The sequence below is a fragment of the Hylobates moloch genome, unplaced genomic scaffold, assembly GCF_009828535.3.
Source record: "Hylobates moloch isolate HMO894 unplaced genomic scaffold, HMol_V3 SCAFFOLD_9, whole genome shotgun sequence".
Lineage (NCBI taxonomy): Eukaryota > Metazoa > Chordata > Mammalia > Primates > Hylobatidae > Hylobates > Hylobates moloch.
In genome coordinates this window covers 20300834-20316091 of record NW_026652284.1, presented here as the reverse complement: position 1 = coordinate 20316091, position 15258 = coordinate 20300834, and the positions used below count along the sequence as shown (strand labels likewise).

The 15258-nt window shown below is 56.8% G+C and overlaps 1 protein-coding gene across 1 annotated transcript in view; it reads left to right on the top strand.

Annotated features, from left to right (window-relative positions):
• Nucleotides 1-15258, top strand: part of HSPG2 (heparan sulfate proteoglycan 2) — a 113333-nt gene that overhangs the window by 43642 nt on the left and 54433 nt on the right. The window contains exons 4-21 of the mRNA XM_032759223.2: nt 2236-2345; nt 2445-2503; nt 2793-2953; nt 4655-4783; nt 5044-5298; nt 5384-5503; nt 7252-7383; nt 7544-7688; nt 7783-7934; nt 8027-8173; nt 11042-11205; nt 11711-11890; nt 11987-12183; nt 12292-12439; nt 13448-13575; nt 13904-13990; nt 14076-14134; nt 14314-14381. Of these exons, the coding sequence (XP_032615114.2) occupies nt 2236-2345; nt 2445-2503; nt 2793-2953; nt 4655-4783; nt 5044-5298; nt 5384-5503; nt 7252-7383; nt 7544-7688; nt 7783-7934; nt 8027-8173; nt 11042-11205; nt 11711-11890; nt 11987-12183; nt 12292-12439; nt 13448-13575; nt 13904-13990; nt 14076-14134; nt 14314-14381 (2441 nt within the window). The remainder of the gene's footprint in view (nt 1-2235; nt 2346-2444; nt 2504-2792; nt 2954-4654; nt 4784-5043; nt 5299-5383; nt 5504-7251; nt 7384-7543; nt 7689-7782; nt 7935-8026; nt 8174-11041; nt 11206-11710; nt 11891-11986; nt 12184-12291; nt 12440-13447; nt 13576-13903; nt 13991-14075; nt 14135-14313; nt 14382-15258) is intronic.

The window sequence follows — 15258 nt, the reverse complement described above, 5'->3', positions numbered from 1 at the left end:
TGCACCAGTGTCCTTGGCTCTGGAGGCTGGTTCTTTTTTCTTTTTCTTTACTTTTTCTTTTTTTTTGAGATGGAGTCTCACTCTGTCACCCAGGCTGGAAGGCAGTACAGTGGCACAATCTCGGCTCACTGCAACCTCTGCCTCCCTGGTTCAAGCAATCCTCCTGCCTCAGCCTCCCGAGTAGCTGGGATTACAGGCACGCACTACCACTCCTGATTAATTTTTGTATTTTCACCATGTTAACCAGCCTGGTCTCGAACTCCTGACCTCGAGTGATCTGCCAGCCTCGGCCTCCCAAAGTGCTGGGATTACAGGCGTGAGCCACCGCGCCCAGCCCGGGGGCTGGTTCTTGAAATAGAGGTGGCCTCACCTTCTGCCCCAATGCTCAGGCACCAGCTGCAGGGTGGGAGACGGGAGGTGTTCGCCTGGACCTGCCTTTGGTCTCGAAGAACAAAGTGGGGTGGGGTCAGGCTGGAGGGCCTGTGCCCTTCCCAGGCCCTAGTAGAAAGGGGCTTTGTGGAGCTCCAGCCCCCTTCCCCAGGAGCGGGCACATTCCTGGGCAGAGGCCTGGCCTCCTCACCCGCGCTGGGCCGTGGGGCTGAGGCCAGGGGCTTGGGTGGGGGGACTCTCAATGGGCCTCTGTGCCGGCTCACAAGGGGCCTCTGTGGCTGAGCCATGGCCCCCACACTCCAGCCCACAGAGCCCCACCCACCCGGCACCCAGGAGCCTGGCCCAGTGGTTCAGGGCAGGCAGCGCCAGGGCTTTCTTCACTCGAGCCACAGAGCAAGAATGTCCTGTGCACCTGTGGGCCTGACGGACAGAGTAAAGCGGGAGGAGGATGGGCCTGGCAGTAGCACAGACAGTGCCACTCCCTGCTCTGCCACCTACACACCGGATTTCAGATTTTTGGATTAGGGATGCTTGGCTTGTATATGACTCATTTGTCACTCTTATTCATTCATATTTATCGCATACATGAATTCACAAATATTGTGAAACATAATGAGCATAAAATGTCTCGTATATAGTAGGTGCTTAAGAAATGATAGATGTACTTCGGGAGGCCAAAGTGAAAGGATTGCTTGAGCCCAGGAGTTTGAGACCAGCCTGGGCAGCATAGCAAGACCCCATCTCTATCAAAAGTCAAAAAATTAGCCGGGCATGGTGGCATGCACCTGTAATCCCAGCTACTCAGGAGGCTGCAGTGGGAGGATAGCTTGAGCCTTAGAGTTTGAGGCTGCAGTGAGCTGTGATTGTGCTACCACACTCCAGCCTGGGTGACAGAGTAAGACCCTGCCTAAAAAAAAAGAAAGAAACAACAGATGCATGTGTATGTTCACACCAGTCTGAGATGAATTTATTCAGCCATCACTTTCGAGGAACCCGCTGTGTGCCAGGCACTCAGCAGGCACTAGGGATGCGGGCGTGAATGAAACCCCAGGTTCCCCCTCATCAAGCCTAGAGTCTGGTGGTGGAGAGAGGACCACAGCAGCTTTGATTCTCAGGTGTTTTACTGTATGCCAGGCGCTGCATCTGAGTACAAGGGCCTGGTGCATGTGAGCACAATGTCATGCTCCTCGCAGCAACCCAGGTGGTGCATGCAGTCAATATCCCCATTAGGAAACAGAAACTCAGAGCCGAGGTCAGTGCCTGAGGCGCGGCTGACCTTAGAACTCACGATTGTTACTGTGATGTGGAACCTGGCAGAATCTATGCAGTACACGGTGGAAGGTGCTCTGCTAGGGAAAGCAGGGCACTGTGGGAGCCCAGGGGAGTGGTCTCTACCCCAGCCAGGGCAGATCAGGAAGATCAGGAGACAGTGGCTGAGCCAAGTCCTGAGGAATGAGTAGGAACTGGCCGAGGAAGGCTGACAGAGCCTTTCCCAGTCACACTCAGGTAATCCCTGTGCCAGGACAGCCCCCTCTGGGAGCCGCCCCTTCTTGTCCAGCCCTCCTCTGAACTGTGGGGGTCTCCTCATCTGCACTAGCACTTGGTTTCTGGATCAGGCCATTTCCCCTGTTAGTTAAAGCCCCTCAGTCAAGTTGGGGCCTTGGCATTGACCCCTGAGCATGTATACCTACAGTCAGTCCTGGGCGTAGCCGTGGGCACACAGGTGTCAGCCTCAAGGGAGGCCTCCCAGGGCCATCCCCTCAACTCTGCCTGAATGGTCCAACTGCCTAAGGCCACTACATGCCACCCTGGGGCTCTCAAAATGATCCTCCTTCGATTTTCCAGTTTATTTCCGAGCCCTGGTGAATTTCACTCGCTCCATGGAGTACAGCCCTCAGCTGGAGGACGCAGGCTCCAGAGAGTTCCGAGAGGTGTCCGAGGCTGTGGTAGACACGGTGAGGTGAAGGGGGTTTGGGAAGCTCGCGGGTGTGGCAGGGCAGGACCGAGGATGGGGTGAAGGCCTCTGGGGCTGATGGCACTGTGTCCCTCCCCAGCTGGAGTCGGAGTACTTGAAAATTCCCGGAGACCAGGTTGTCAGTGTGGTGTTCATCAAGTGAGAAGGGGCCCCCTGGGGGCTGCTGGGGGACTTGAGTGGGTAACCTGGAGGGGGCTGATGAGGATGGGAAGGAAGGAAGCCTGGCACCGCGGAAAGGCCTATGGGATGAGTCGCTATGGGTGGAAATTCAGGAATTGGTGGGGGGATCATTGGGACCTTTAGTTGCCCTTCTTTGGGTACAGGCTCTCCTGGAACAGGGCCTGAGTGTCGGGGCAGGAGCCTCACGGAGGAGCTGAGAACACAGGCGTCTCGCTGACCCTCCTCTCCTGCCCATCTCCATCCCCAGGGAGCTGGATGGCTGGGTTTTTGTGGAGCTGGATGTGGGCTCGGAAGGGAATGCGGATGGGGCTCAGATTCAGGAGGTGCTGCTCAGGGTCATCTCCAGCGGCTCCATGGCCTCCTACATCACCTCTCCCCAGGGATTCCAGTTCCGACGCCTGGGCACAGGTGAGCCTATCCTGGGGTCTGGGGTCGCCTCCTCCAGACTTGTGGGGTCCCCTTTCAGTGTCCCCGCCATGGGCACCCAACTCGGGCTTGCACACCACTAGAAACGGGGAGCTCACTACCTCCTGAGTCTGCCCCATCGATCTTTACGCAGTTCTTGGCTTGGTAGAGCACAGACTGTTTCCTCTAGCACATACCCATTAGACCCGAGTTCTGCTCCTTCCTTCTAGACCTCTGCCCATTGACAATAGGTAATCAGGCCTTTATTTATCCTGTACTTCCAAGTCCAAAACACATTAGTACTTAATGATAACCAGCAACTGTTTACTGAGCACTGACTGCCTTTATTTCCAGCCTCTGGGTCAGTCTTCACAGCAATTCCTATGAAGGAGATGTTATTCCTCCTGTTTCAGGATTTCCTTCTACTGTGCCCTTGATCTCCTGTTTTAACCTCCTGAGTCTTTTTTTTTTTCTCTAGACCGAACAGCCTTAGTTCATCCCTCACAGGTGTGGTTCTCAGCCCTGTCTCCATCTCAGTTCCCTCTGTCTGGGAAGACCCTGACTCAGTGGAATTCAGAATGGAACAAACTCCATCCCCTACCATGGTGTAGCCCAATTAGGAAAAAATAGTGAAACCATCACCTCCCTTTTTCTGCACCTCAATTAAAGCCAAGCGTGGTGGTGCACGCCTGTAGTCCTAGCTACTCAGGAGGCTGAGGCAGGAGGATCACTGGAGCCCAGGAGTTTGAGGCTGCAATGAGCTAGGATCATGCCACTGTACTCCAGCCTGGGTGACGGAGCAAAACCCTGCTGCCTCTAAAACAAAACAAACAAACAAAAACCCTTAATTATTGTACCCAGAGATCAAGCTTGCCCTTCTGCATCATCAGGCCCAGGTCTAAAGACTGCTGGGGGTCAGCCCTCCTCTCTCACTTTTCAATGAGTCCTCCTGGCCAGGGATGGTGGAGTGGCCTGGCCCAGCCCTGCAGCCCTCAGCTCCCGGCTCCCAGGTGGAACAGCCACTGACCACATCTTCCTTTCCAGCACAGACCCCCCCACCCCCGCCGGCCGCTGTGGCGGTCGCAGTGACACCAGGTGAGAGTGTAAGCCAGGCCCAGGCCCAGCCAGGTTCCTAGAGAAGTTAAGGTTGGAGAGGAGGCCAGGTGCGGGGGCTCACGCCTGTAACCCCAGCACTTTGGGAGGCCGAGACGGGAGGATTGCTTGAGGCAAGGAGTTCGAGACCAGCTTGCGCAACATAGCAAGACCCTGTCTCTAAAAAAATAAAAAAGAAGAGAAAAAAAAATTTTTTTAAAGGATGGAGGGGAAAGAAGGGTGTGGGCAAGATGGCTGGCTGGGCACAGCCCAAGACAGCTGGGCACTCCCTTCTCCCCTCCTTCTTTGTCCTCACTGGGGCCAGGCTGTGGCCTGCATGTGTGTGGTGTGGTAGCTGCATGCACGTGGCATGTCAACTGTGTGTGGGGCCTGTGTTAGAGATGGGGGAGGCCACTGCCACATGTCCCATGCCCCACGCCCCACGCGTGCTGTGGATATGTCTAGTATGTGCTCCTTGCCCTCGCTGTGCCTGCCGGAAACCGAGCTGCCTGACACAGGGCCCTGAAGCCCACTCCAGCCACACAGCACCTACAGCTTCCCACACCTCCCTCCTGCCACCTCTGACTCCAGTCTGCTTCCTTCCACCCGCAGTGCCCCAGTTCCCAAGAGCCTGCACGGAGGCCGAGTTTGCCTGCCACAGCTACAACGAGTGTGTGGCCCTGGAGTATCGCTGTGACCGGCGGCCCGACTGCAGGGACATGTCTGATGAGCTCAATTGCGGTGAGGGGATGTCTGGGGCCACAAGTGGTTTGGGCGCCAGGAGAGGGCCAGGGTCCTACACCTGGTCTTGGAGCCCATCAAGGTCTATGAGGGTTTGGTGCAGGCAGAGGACAGGGGCATAGGAAGGGTGATGACAGAGCCAGACGGGGCGGCAGGGAGTGGTGTTCGGGAGTACAGGGTGGGCCTGGGGAGGGTTGGGGACAAGGAGCAGGTGAGGAGCCATCTGCTTCTGCCAAATGCCAAGCGGAATCTATCCACAGAGGAGCCAGTCCTGGGGATCAGCCCCACATTCTCTCTCCTCGTGGAGACGACACCTTTACCGCCCCGGCCAGAGACAACCATCATGCGACAGCCACCAGTCACCCACGCTCCTCAGCCCCTGCTTCCCGGTTCCGTCAGGCCCCTGCCCTGTGGGCCCCAGGAGGCCGCATGCCGCAGTGGGCACTGCATCCCCAGAGACTACCTCTGTGACGGACAGGAGGACTGCGAGGACGGCAGCGATGAGCTGGACTGTGGTGCGCACCGGCAGGGGTGCAGCTGGGTGCGGGGAGTGGGAAGCTGGCCCGGGAGGATGCTGCTGACCCCTGCCCGGTCTCCTAGGCCCCCCGCCACCCTGTGAGCCCAACGAGTTCCCCTGCGGGAATGGACATTGTGCCCTCAAGTTGTGGCGCTGCGATGGTGACTTTGACTGTGAGGACCGAACTGATGAAGCCAGCTGCCGTGAGTGTCAGAGGGTCCAGCTGAGGCCCCCCTGCCCTGCCCTGCCCAGGCCGCTTGCTCCTGCCCCGCCCCTACCCTGCCCCTCCGCTTTCCGCCCTCCCCAGTCCCCCGAGGCTGTTTGTTTGCTCTCCCTGGCTGAGTGCGGAAGGCCCTGGAGACACACTCCAAGGTTTATCTCTGACCAGAGCCGTAAGGCCCCTTGGCCCTGAGCTGGCCTTCGGTGAAGCTGTGTGGTTAGCCTGCCTGTGGTTCGTGTCTCTTCGTTTCTTTCCTTTATTTTTGTTACCGTAAAGCTTCTCTTTGTTTTGTATGTGGCTCAGATGAATGGCTAGGAGGGTTCTATGTGCCAAGGTCCCTTGGTGATGGTCCTTGGTGTATGTATGCGAGTCAGAGCCTTACCCATCCATCTGTCCAACTCCCCAGCTACCCATGCACCCACATATACACCCATTATCCATCCACCCAGCTCTTCATCCATCTATCCACCCATCCATCTGTCATCCTTCTTCCCTCCCATCCATGCTTCCAGCCTCCCACTGCCCCACCCTTATGGTATCCATCTTTTCCAGTCGTGGACATTATGGGCATCCTGACAGTTAAATAGGAGGGGGAGGCTGGAGAGGCAGCGACCACATCAGGTGGTATCCTGTATGTCCCATCCCGCGAGAAGCCTGATGCTTGTTAGTGCGAGATTGAGGATAATCTTCAGGCCTTTTTCTGTGGTCCTGGGTGGTGCGTCTGGGCGCGTGTCCATGTTCCTGCTGTGAGCTTGTCCAGCTTCTCCTTGCCTTCCTTCCCCTGCCCACTCCACAGCAAGCTCTGGGGAGAGGCTGCGTCATGCCACAGACTGGCGGAGTTTGAGAACACCTTTCTGTGGCTCTAAGCTTGCCTGACAGCACCAGCCCCTTGGGAGAGAGAAAGTAATTGGGGGCTTTAGTTGGAAGGCTCTTCTCAGGGGCCTTTGCTAGGGAAATCAAAGAAAGGACAGGTCCGAGTGGACGGCACAGAACCAGACAACGTGAAGGCTGAATGGCCTCGTGGGCTCCTGAGAGTGTGGGGAACAGAAGCGCCTGAGCTCCGTCCACGGCTACCTCCTGGGCTCCTCTCGCACCTGCTCTGTGGATGCGCGGCTTCCGCTCCTGCATGGCTGTGACTTCTCTGTCCCTGTCTGTGTCTCTCTCAAGCTCCATCTCCCTGAGGAAGAACATTGGTCACCAGCCACTAGAGAGGCCTAGCAGGGCCCAGCCCTTGTCCCGGGCCACTTTCAGCCTCTGGCCACTCCATAGAGGGCCTGTCAGTGGGAGCACAGACCATTGAGCCCCGCAGGGGACCACGCTATGCCAGGCGTTCTGGTAGAGAAGGGTGTGCGGGCCATTGCTGGCGCCCAGAGATGCCAGCCCCACTGGTTGTGCCTTTGACATGGGTCTTGTCCATGTGAGCAAGATAGCGCTTCTGTGCCTCTGAGCGTGGCTGGGTGACGCTGTGATTGTGACAGTGATGTGCCAGCCATAACTGGCATGGGGAATGCAGGTGGAGTGAGGGGTGGGGGCCGGGTAATGTGATGAGTGGTTCGATCACAGCTGGTGGCCACATCATGCTGGCTGTGAGGTGGACAGTGTTGTGCAGCAGGGGCTAGGCATGGCGAGGGCCGCTGTGGGTTATGTGGGCAAGATGAGAGAGTGGCCCTGGGGATGCCCAGGGAGGATGGATGGGGTGGGCTGTTGGGAACCACCTGGCTTTGTCCCCAGCCACCAAGCGTCCTGAGGAAGTGTGCGGGCCCACACAGTTCCGATGCGTCTCTACCAACACGTGCATCCCAGCCAGCTTCCACTGTGACGAGGAGAGTGACTGTCCCGACCGGAGCGACGAGTTTGGCTGCAGTGAGCAGGGAGCTGGGGTCGAGATGCAGGCCCTGGGCTGGGTTCTGGGGGCTTCTGTCCACAGCCTCAGCCTCCACTCTTCTCCCTCCTAGCCCCTCCGAGCCCTCCTTCCGCTCCTTCCTTTGCCCCCGACCCCTCACTCCTGCCCTGGTCTCCTCAGTGCCCCCCCAGGTGGTGACGCCTCCCCGGGAGTCCATCCAGGCTTCCCGGGGCCAGACAGTGACCTTCACCTGCGTGGCCATTGGCGTCCCCACCCCCATCATCAATTGGAGGCTCAACTGGGGCCACATCCTCTCTCATCCCAGGTGCGGCTCTGGGCCCGGGTGGTGGGGTGGGAATGAGGGGCAGCTGGTCCAGTGCCCCAGGCCAGATCCCACCACTTGTCTTGGGGCCCACCAGGGTGACAGTGACCAGCGAGGGTGGCCGTGGCACACTGATCATCCGTGACGTGAAGGAGTCAGACCAGGGTGCCTACACCTGTGAGGCCATGAACGCCCGGGGCATGGTGTTTGGCATTCCTGACGGTGTCCTTGAGCTCGTCCCACAACGAGGTAATGCCGGAGGGCAGGTGTCACCGGGCGTGGGGGCGGAGCCCGGCTGCCCACCACAGCCGGCTGCAGCCCCCGCCCATGCCGCCCAGCAGGCCCCTGCCCTGATGGGCACTTCTACCTGGAGCACAGCGCCGCCTGCCTGCCCTGCTTCTGCTTTGGCATCACCAGCGTGTGCCAGAGCAGCCGCCGCTTCCGGGACCAGATCAGGCTGCGCTTTGACCAACCCGATGACTTCAAGGGTACGTTGGCAGGCGGGTGAGCGCTGCGGGAGGTGGGAGGTGGGTACCTCTGTACCCAGTGGGCACAGAGGATAGATGCGGACAGAGGGGGCCAGGTTTGGGGAAGGAATATGAGTCACTGAAGAAACACTGAGCCCTGTCAAAGAAGCATTTCAGGAGGAAAACCAGCATGTTTAGGAGAAGCCAAATCCCCCCTTGCTACCTACCTGCTTCAGGTTACGGCGAGGACGGGCTCTGGAGCCAGCTTCCCGCTTCAGATCCTGACGTGGACGCTGTCCACCTGTGTCCTGGGTCAAGTTACCCACTATCTCGTGTCTGTTTTCTCATCTATAAAGTCGGGGGGGCGGAATAATAACTACCTCCTAGGGGTTGGTAAGGACTTAGTGGAGTCACATATGTCAGCCTCTCAGAATTGTGCTCAGCCCATGGTCAGCACCCAAGAGGTATTTGCTAACGTCACAGTCATTGTCCTCATTCTGAGAGACAGAGGTGCCAGTGTACCCAGACTATAGGAGCCCAGGCTTTGGCATCTCCTTGGCCTGAGGGTGGCCTCCAGCTACACCACTTACTGCTGCTGTGTCTTTCGGCAAGTCTCTTGGCTTCCCTGGGCCTATTTTCCCAAAGATAGAGGCAGGCGGCTGGACTCAGTTCTTTCTGGCACTGAGAGGCAGAATGGCAGGATGGCTGAGGGCATGAGCCCAGGCACTGCCTGGATTGGGGCTCAGGTCCCAGCTCTGTCGTTTCCCACCTGGCGTCAAGCAGCCCTTACCCTGCTGTGTCTCACTTTGTTGCAGAGGATTAAATGCATGTAGAGAGTTAGCTCCAAAGCACTCAACACATTTTATGCCCTTTTGTTGGTTGAAGAACCTGAAAATGACTTGTATAAAACTTAAGTTACCTGGCCAGGCATGGTGGCTTATGCCTGTAATCCAAGTACTTTGGGAGGCTGGGGAGGGAGGATTGCTTGTGGCCAGGAGTTCAAGACCAGCTTGGGTAACATAGAGAGACCCCATCTCTACAAATAATTAAAAACAAAAAATCTAGCCAGGCATGGTGGCTTGCACCTGTAGTCCCAGCTACTTGAGAGGCTGAGGCAGGAGGATCTGTTGAGCCTAGGAGGTTGAGGCTGCAGTGAGCTATGATCACACCATTGCACTCCAGCCTGGACAACAGAGTGAGACCCCATCCCTAAAAACAAAACAAAACTTAGTTACTTCCCAAAGTTGTCCCCCAGTATATTTAGAATGCTAATGGCCGTGGCCACCATTTGGTGAGCAGACAGTTGGCCCTGTGGCTTGACATGACAGTCATCGAACTGCCAATAACCCTTGCAAGGTCAGGGCTGATTTCACAGTTTTAAGATGAGAGCCCCAGGGCTCTGAGAGATTGTGGGGCTTCCCTGGGTTCACACAGCAGTTTAGAGGGGGAGCTGAACCCAGGGCTGTCTGATTGGAATCTGGGTGGTCCAGGGGAGGGAGTGGTGGGAATTCCAGGGTGAGCAGGTGGCCTGTGTGTGGATGGTGACCAGGAGGGAGGAGGCCTGAAGACATCCCCAGAAGGCAGGGAAGAAAGAGGGTAGAGAAACCTAGACCCAGGGCTGTGCTCGGTCATTCTGCGGGTGAGGAGCTGGATTCTCCTGTGGTTGCAGGGGGTTAATTCAGGATGAGGGGAGAAGCTATTGGCAGACAGATGTGGACTCCGTGTAAGGAAGAACTTGCTGAGAGTCAAAGTTGTCCAGAGCTGGCAGGGACGGCCTTTGGAGGTTGTACGCTCTCCATCCATGACAGCTGCACCATCCGATGTGGCAGTCATTGGCCACGTGTGGCTCTTTAAATTGAAATACAATGATTCATTCCTGAGCAGCACTAGATACGTCTCCAGTGCTCAGTGGCCACGTGTTGCGAGTACCATTACTTTTTATGGCAAAACCAAACCAGCAATTACTTTTTCACCAACCTAATAGCTACCATAATGAAGAGTGTAGGTACAGGATATTTTCACTCCACCGAAAGTTGGACTGGATGACCCGTCATAACAACAGCAACAATGAGAGCTTGCCATTTTATGTCAATTTGCTCATTTTAGCTTATACCTCTAGGAGGCAGGCTACTTTACGCACCATCTTACAGATAAGGAAACTGAGGCCCTTGCCCAGGCTTACAACACACCTGGACTTGGTCTCCTGTTCCTCAGCCCTGTGTAGCTCTCCTGCCTGCAGGGTTGTTTCAGCCCTCAAAGTCTGTGGGTCTCTTAGCAAGAAAGGCCCTGAGAAGTCTGGCTTCAAAGAATCCCCTTTTCCTTTCTTTGACCCTGTGGTTCCCAAATGGTTCCCAGCTATCATTCCATGGCACTGACTTTCCCAGAGCATGCTTTGGGAAATGCTGCTCCAGTATTTGGGAAGGAGGAAAAAAACTGCATTTTCTTTTTTTTTGAGACAGAGTCTCGCTCTGTTGCCCAGGCTAGAGTACACTGGTGTGATCTCAGCTCGCTGCAGCCTCCGCCTCCCGGGTTCAAGTGATTCTGCTGTCTCAGCCTCCTGAGTAGCTGGGACTACAGGCACGCACCACCACGCCTGTCTAATTTTTTTATTTTTGGTAGAGACGGGGTTTCACCATGTTGGGAAGGCTGGTCACGAACTCCTGGCCTCAACTCTGCCCGCCTCTGCCTCTCAAAGTGCTGACATTGTAGGCGTGAGCCACCACACCCGGCCAAAACCTGCATTTTCTTCACTTTGGAAGAGAGATCAAAGTTTTCTCGAAATCAAATTTCCCCTAGAACTTTCCCATCTTTCTGGATTGCTGCCCCTCAAGATGGGTGTATCAGGCAGGCCCAGGCTGCAGCCCTCAGCCTCCCCCTTGCCACCCGCAGGCGTGAATGTGACAATGCCTGCGCAGCCCGGCATGCCACCCCTCTCCTCCACGCAGCTGCAGATCGACCCATCCCTGCACGAGTTCCAGCTAGTCGACCTGTCCCGCCGCTTCCTCGTCCACGACTCCTTCTGGTCTCTGCCTGTACAGTTCCTGGGCAACAAGGTGAGGGGCCTGGGCTGCCGCCCTGGGTGGGGAAAGAATCCCTGTGGGCTCTGCTCCCTCTGCAATTGGTAGACAACAAGGCAGACTTGGACGGAGAGGTGTTACTATGCCCCGATGCAGCCCCCTGTGGCAGCGGCTCATCCATTCAGGGCAGGACCTTTCCCCAGCACTGTTGGCTTGGGAAGAAGAGCTGGCCTCCCCTCCTCCCGGGAGCCCTCCCTGACTGCTCCCCCATATCTGGGCTGGGTTCTGTGCCTCCACACTGGCTTCCCTGGGTACCCTGTGCACTGCATGATTCCACCCCCTGCCATGGACCAAACACCCTAGAGTCAGGGCCTGAGTCTCACCCATCTCGGTTTCCCTGTGCCCAGCTCAGTGCCTGGCACACAGTGAGTCTCAGGTAGGCAGAGTGAGGGAGGAGCTGGAAGACTATAGGCACCTCATAGGCATGGTGGGTGTCAAGTGTGCCCACAGCTGCCCACCCTGATCCACGCTGTTGTGCCAGGTGGACTCCTATGGCGGCTCCCTGCGTTACAACGTGCGCTACGAGCTGGCCCGTGGCATGCTGGAGCCAGTGCAGCGGCCGGACGTGGTCCTCGTGGGTGCCGGGTACCGCCTCCTCTCCCGAGGCCACACACCCACCCAACCTGGTGCTCTGAACCAGCGCCAGGTCCAGTTCTCTGAGGTGGGTGGCGCCTGAGCCCTTAGGGCTGGGAGCAAAGGGGGATTTAGGCTGGGTGGGCGCTGATGTGTGACCCCTGCCACCTTCACCCATACCCAGGAGCACTGGGTCCATGAGTCTGGCCGGCCGGTGCAGCGCGCGGAGCTGCTGCAGGTGCTGCAGAGCCTGGAGGCCGTGCTCATCCAGACCGTGTACAACACCAAGATGGCCAGCGTGGGACTTAGTGACATCACCATGGATACCACCGTCACCCATGCCACCAGCCATGGCCGTGCCCATAGTGTGGAGGAGTGCAGGTGCCTGAGCCGGCAGGGCTGGGAACCACAGAGACCCTGGCAAGGATAGAGGAGAAACGGCAGGGCCTCACAGTCCTTGCAGCGACTCTCTTGGTCCTGTCCCCACAGATGCCCCATTGGCTATTCTGGCTTGTCCTGCGAGAGATGTGATGCCCACTTCACTCGGGTGCCTGGTGGGCCCTACCTGGGCACCTGCTCTGGCTGCAATTGCAATGGCCATGCCAGCTCCTGTGATCCTGCGTATGGCCACTGCCTGGTGAGTAGTGCCAGCAGACACTTGGACGCTAAAATAGGAGCAGGGACAAGGTGTGAGACTCCCTGTGTTCATGAGCTCAGCACAAGCCTCCAGAATGACTGTCATGACTGCCAGATGAACTATCATGACCTCTGGATGCAATAACAGAAATATAGGTCAGGTGCGGTGGCTCATGCCTGTAATTCCAGCATTTTGGGAAGCTGAGATGGGTGGATCACTTGAGGTCAGGAGTTTGAGACCAGCCTGGCCAACATGGTGAAACCCCATTTCTACTAAAAATACAAAAATTAGCCGGGCGTGGTGGCGCACGCCTGTAATCCCAGCTACTCAGGAGGCTGAGGCAGGAGAATCGCTTGAACCCAGGAGGTGGAGGTTACAGTGAGCCGAGACCATGCCACTGCACTCCAGCCTGGGCAACAGAGCAAGACTCCGTCTCACAAAAAAAAAAAAACAAAAACAAACAAACAAAAAAACCCAGAGATATAGCATCCAGACAAGGGAGGTGTTGGCCCTCCTCTCCTCCACCCTCATCAGACTAATCCTGGAGAGTGCCAAATGAAGCAGCATGGCCTGCAGAGGGCAGCCCTAGGGGGAAGAGCCCTTGGGGTGGTACCTTATTTCTCAGGAATAGTGGCGAGAGCTGGGATTGTGGAGCTGACAGAAGAAAAGACTCAAGCAGGGCAGCATGTCATCTCCAAATCCCTGCAAAGGTGTCGGGTAGAAGAAACAGACTCTGGAGAGCAGAACCGGCCAGTGGGTGCAGATTGGAAGAGGGTGGCAGGTTTAGGTCAATAAAAAGCAGGCATTTGGAACCATCTATGGGACAGGCTGCCGTGTAAGATGATGAGCTCCCCATCATCTATAAGTGGTTGCAGTTGATGTTCCCCTGTCTGCAAAGCTGTGCTCCAGCGTGATGGGGAGGCTGAGCTAGACAGCCTCCAAGGCCCCCCGCAGCATCTGGCCCAGTTCTGCTCTAGAAGTTGAGCCATACCCTCCTCCTCCTTCTAGAATTGCCAGCACAACACGGAGGGGCCACAGTGCAACAAGTGCAAGGCTGGCTTCTTTGGGGATGCCACGAAGGCCACGGCCACTGCCTGCAGGCCCTGCCCTTGCCCATACATCGATGCCTCCCGCAGGTCAGCCGCAGCTCAGGGTGGGGAGGTTTGGCCGGGGACAGTGCAACAGGCCAGAGAGTATTTTGGGCAGGGAGGCGGGAGACTTGGATTCAGATCTCTACCTGATCACTAAGTTATCCCATGCTCCTCGACCTCTCTAGGCCTCTGTTTCCTTTTCTGTATAATGGGCCCCCTGACTTCCCACAGTTGCTGTGAGGCTGCCGGGCAGGGAGATGGCGTCATGCCTCATGGCACACTGTGTCTGTGTGGACAGCAGTCGTTTCCCAGGGTGGGAGGAGAAAGCCTCACCCCAGCCCTGCCCCATGCCTTGTCCACTTGATACCTACAGATTCTCAGACACTTGCTTCCTGGACACGGATGGCCAAGCCACATGTGACGCCTGTGCCCCAGGCTACACTGGCCGCCGCTGCGAGAGGTGAGGTAGAGCCTTGGGGGCTGCAGGAAGGGGGCTCCTGGGTGGGGTCATGGAAGTGCTGATGGCGGCCCCCTCTCTCCCCTAGCTGTGCTCCCGGATACGAGGGCAACCCCATCCAGCCCGGCGGGAAGTGCAGGCCCGTCAGTGAGTATGGCTGCCACCATCCCCTGACACCCACCTCCCAACCCAACCTGGGCTGCACACCAGGCACCCTCCCTCCCTGCCCCAGCTCATGATCCTTGGGGAGCCACTCTTCCTCTATCTGCCCGGACTGCGTCTATCCCATTCCCACCTGCCCTGCCAACACTCGCTTTGTGTCCCAGACCAGGAGATTGTGCGCTGTGACGAGCGTGGCAGCATGGGGACCTCCGGGGAGGCCTGCCGCTGTAAGGTACGCATGCCATCTGCCGCCCATCCAGGGGCCTTGGGCCCAGCACCACAGCTGGGAGAAGGAGGAAGGAAGCTCCGTCCCCTCCATAGATCCTTGGCCAGTGGGTGGTAACCTAGTCAGAGGCTGGTGGACCTGGCTGACCAGGCTTCCGTACCAGGAGAGGTGGCCTGGCGTTGGGAAGGAGCACTCGTTAGGGAGTCAGGCGACCAGAGTTCAAGTCCCAGTCATTCTTTATGCAGTCTTTGTATCTGCATTGTACCTTTGCTTTTGCCATACTTTGTCCATTGTCACATTGATACAATGATATAGATATTAGTGTCCCCAATTTGTGAATAAGGAAATGGAGACTCAGAGAAGGGAGGTCACTTGCGTTAAGAATGGGAGCATCGGCCGGGCACAGTGGCTCACGCCTGTAATCCCAGCACTTTGGGAGGCTGAGGTGGGTGGATCACTTGAGGTCAGGAGTTCAAGACCAGCCTAGCCAACATGGTGAAACCCCATCTCTACTAAAAATACAAAAATTAGCCGGGCGTGTTGGTGGGCACCTATAATCCCAGCTACTCAGGAGGATGAGGCAGGAGAATCGCTTGAACCCAGGAAGCAGAGGTTGCAGTGAGCTGAGACCGCACCACTGTACTCCATTGTGGGCAACAAGACTGAAACTCCGTCTCAAAAAAAAAAAAAAAAAAGAGAGAATGTGAGTATCAAGTGTCGGTGTAAAAAAGAATGGATAGATTCTGGAGCCAGGCACTCCTGGTCTTAAATCCCAGAGTGGATGGGCAAGCTGAGTAACTTTGTGCAAGTCATTTCACATCCCTGAGCCTCTGTTTCCTCATGTGAAGGATGAAGGTATCACCTACCTCTCAAGGTCCTTAGG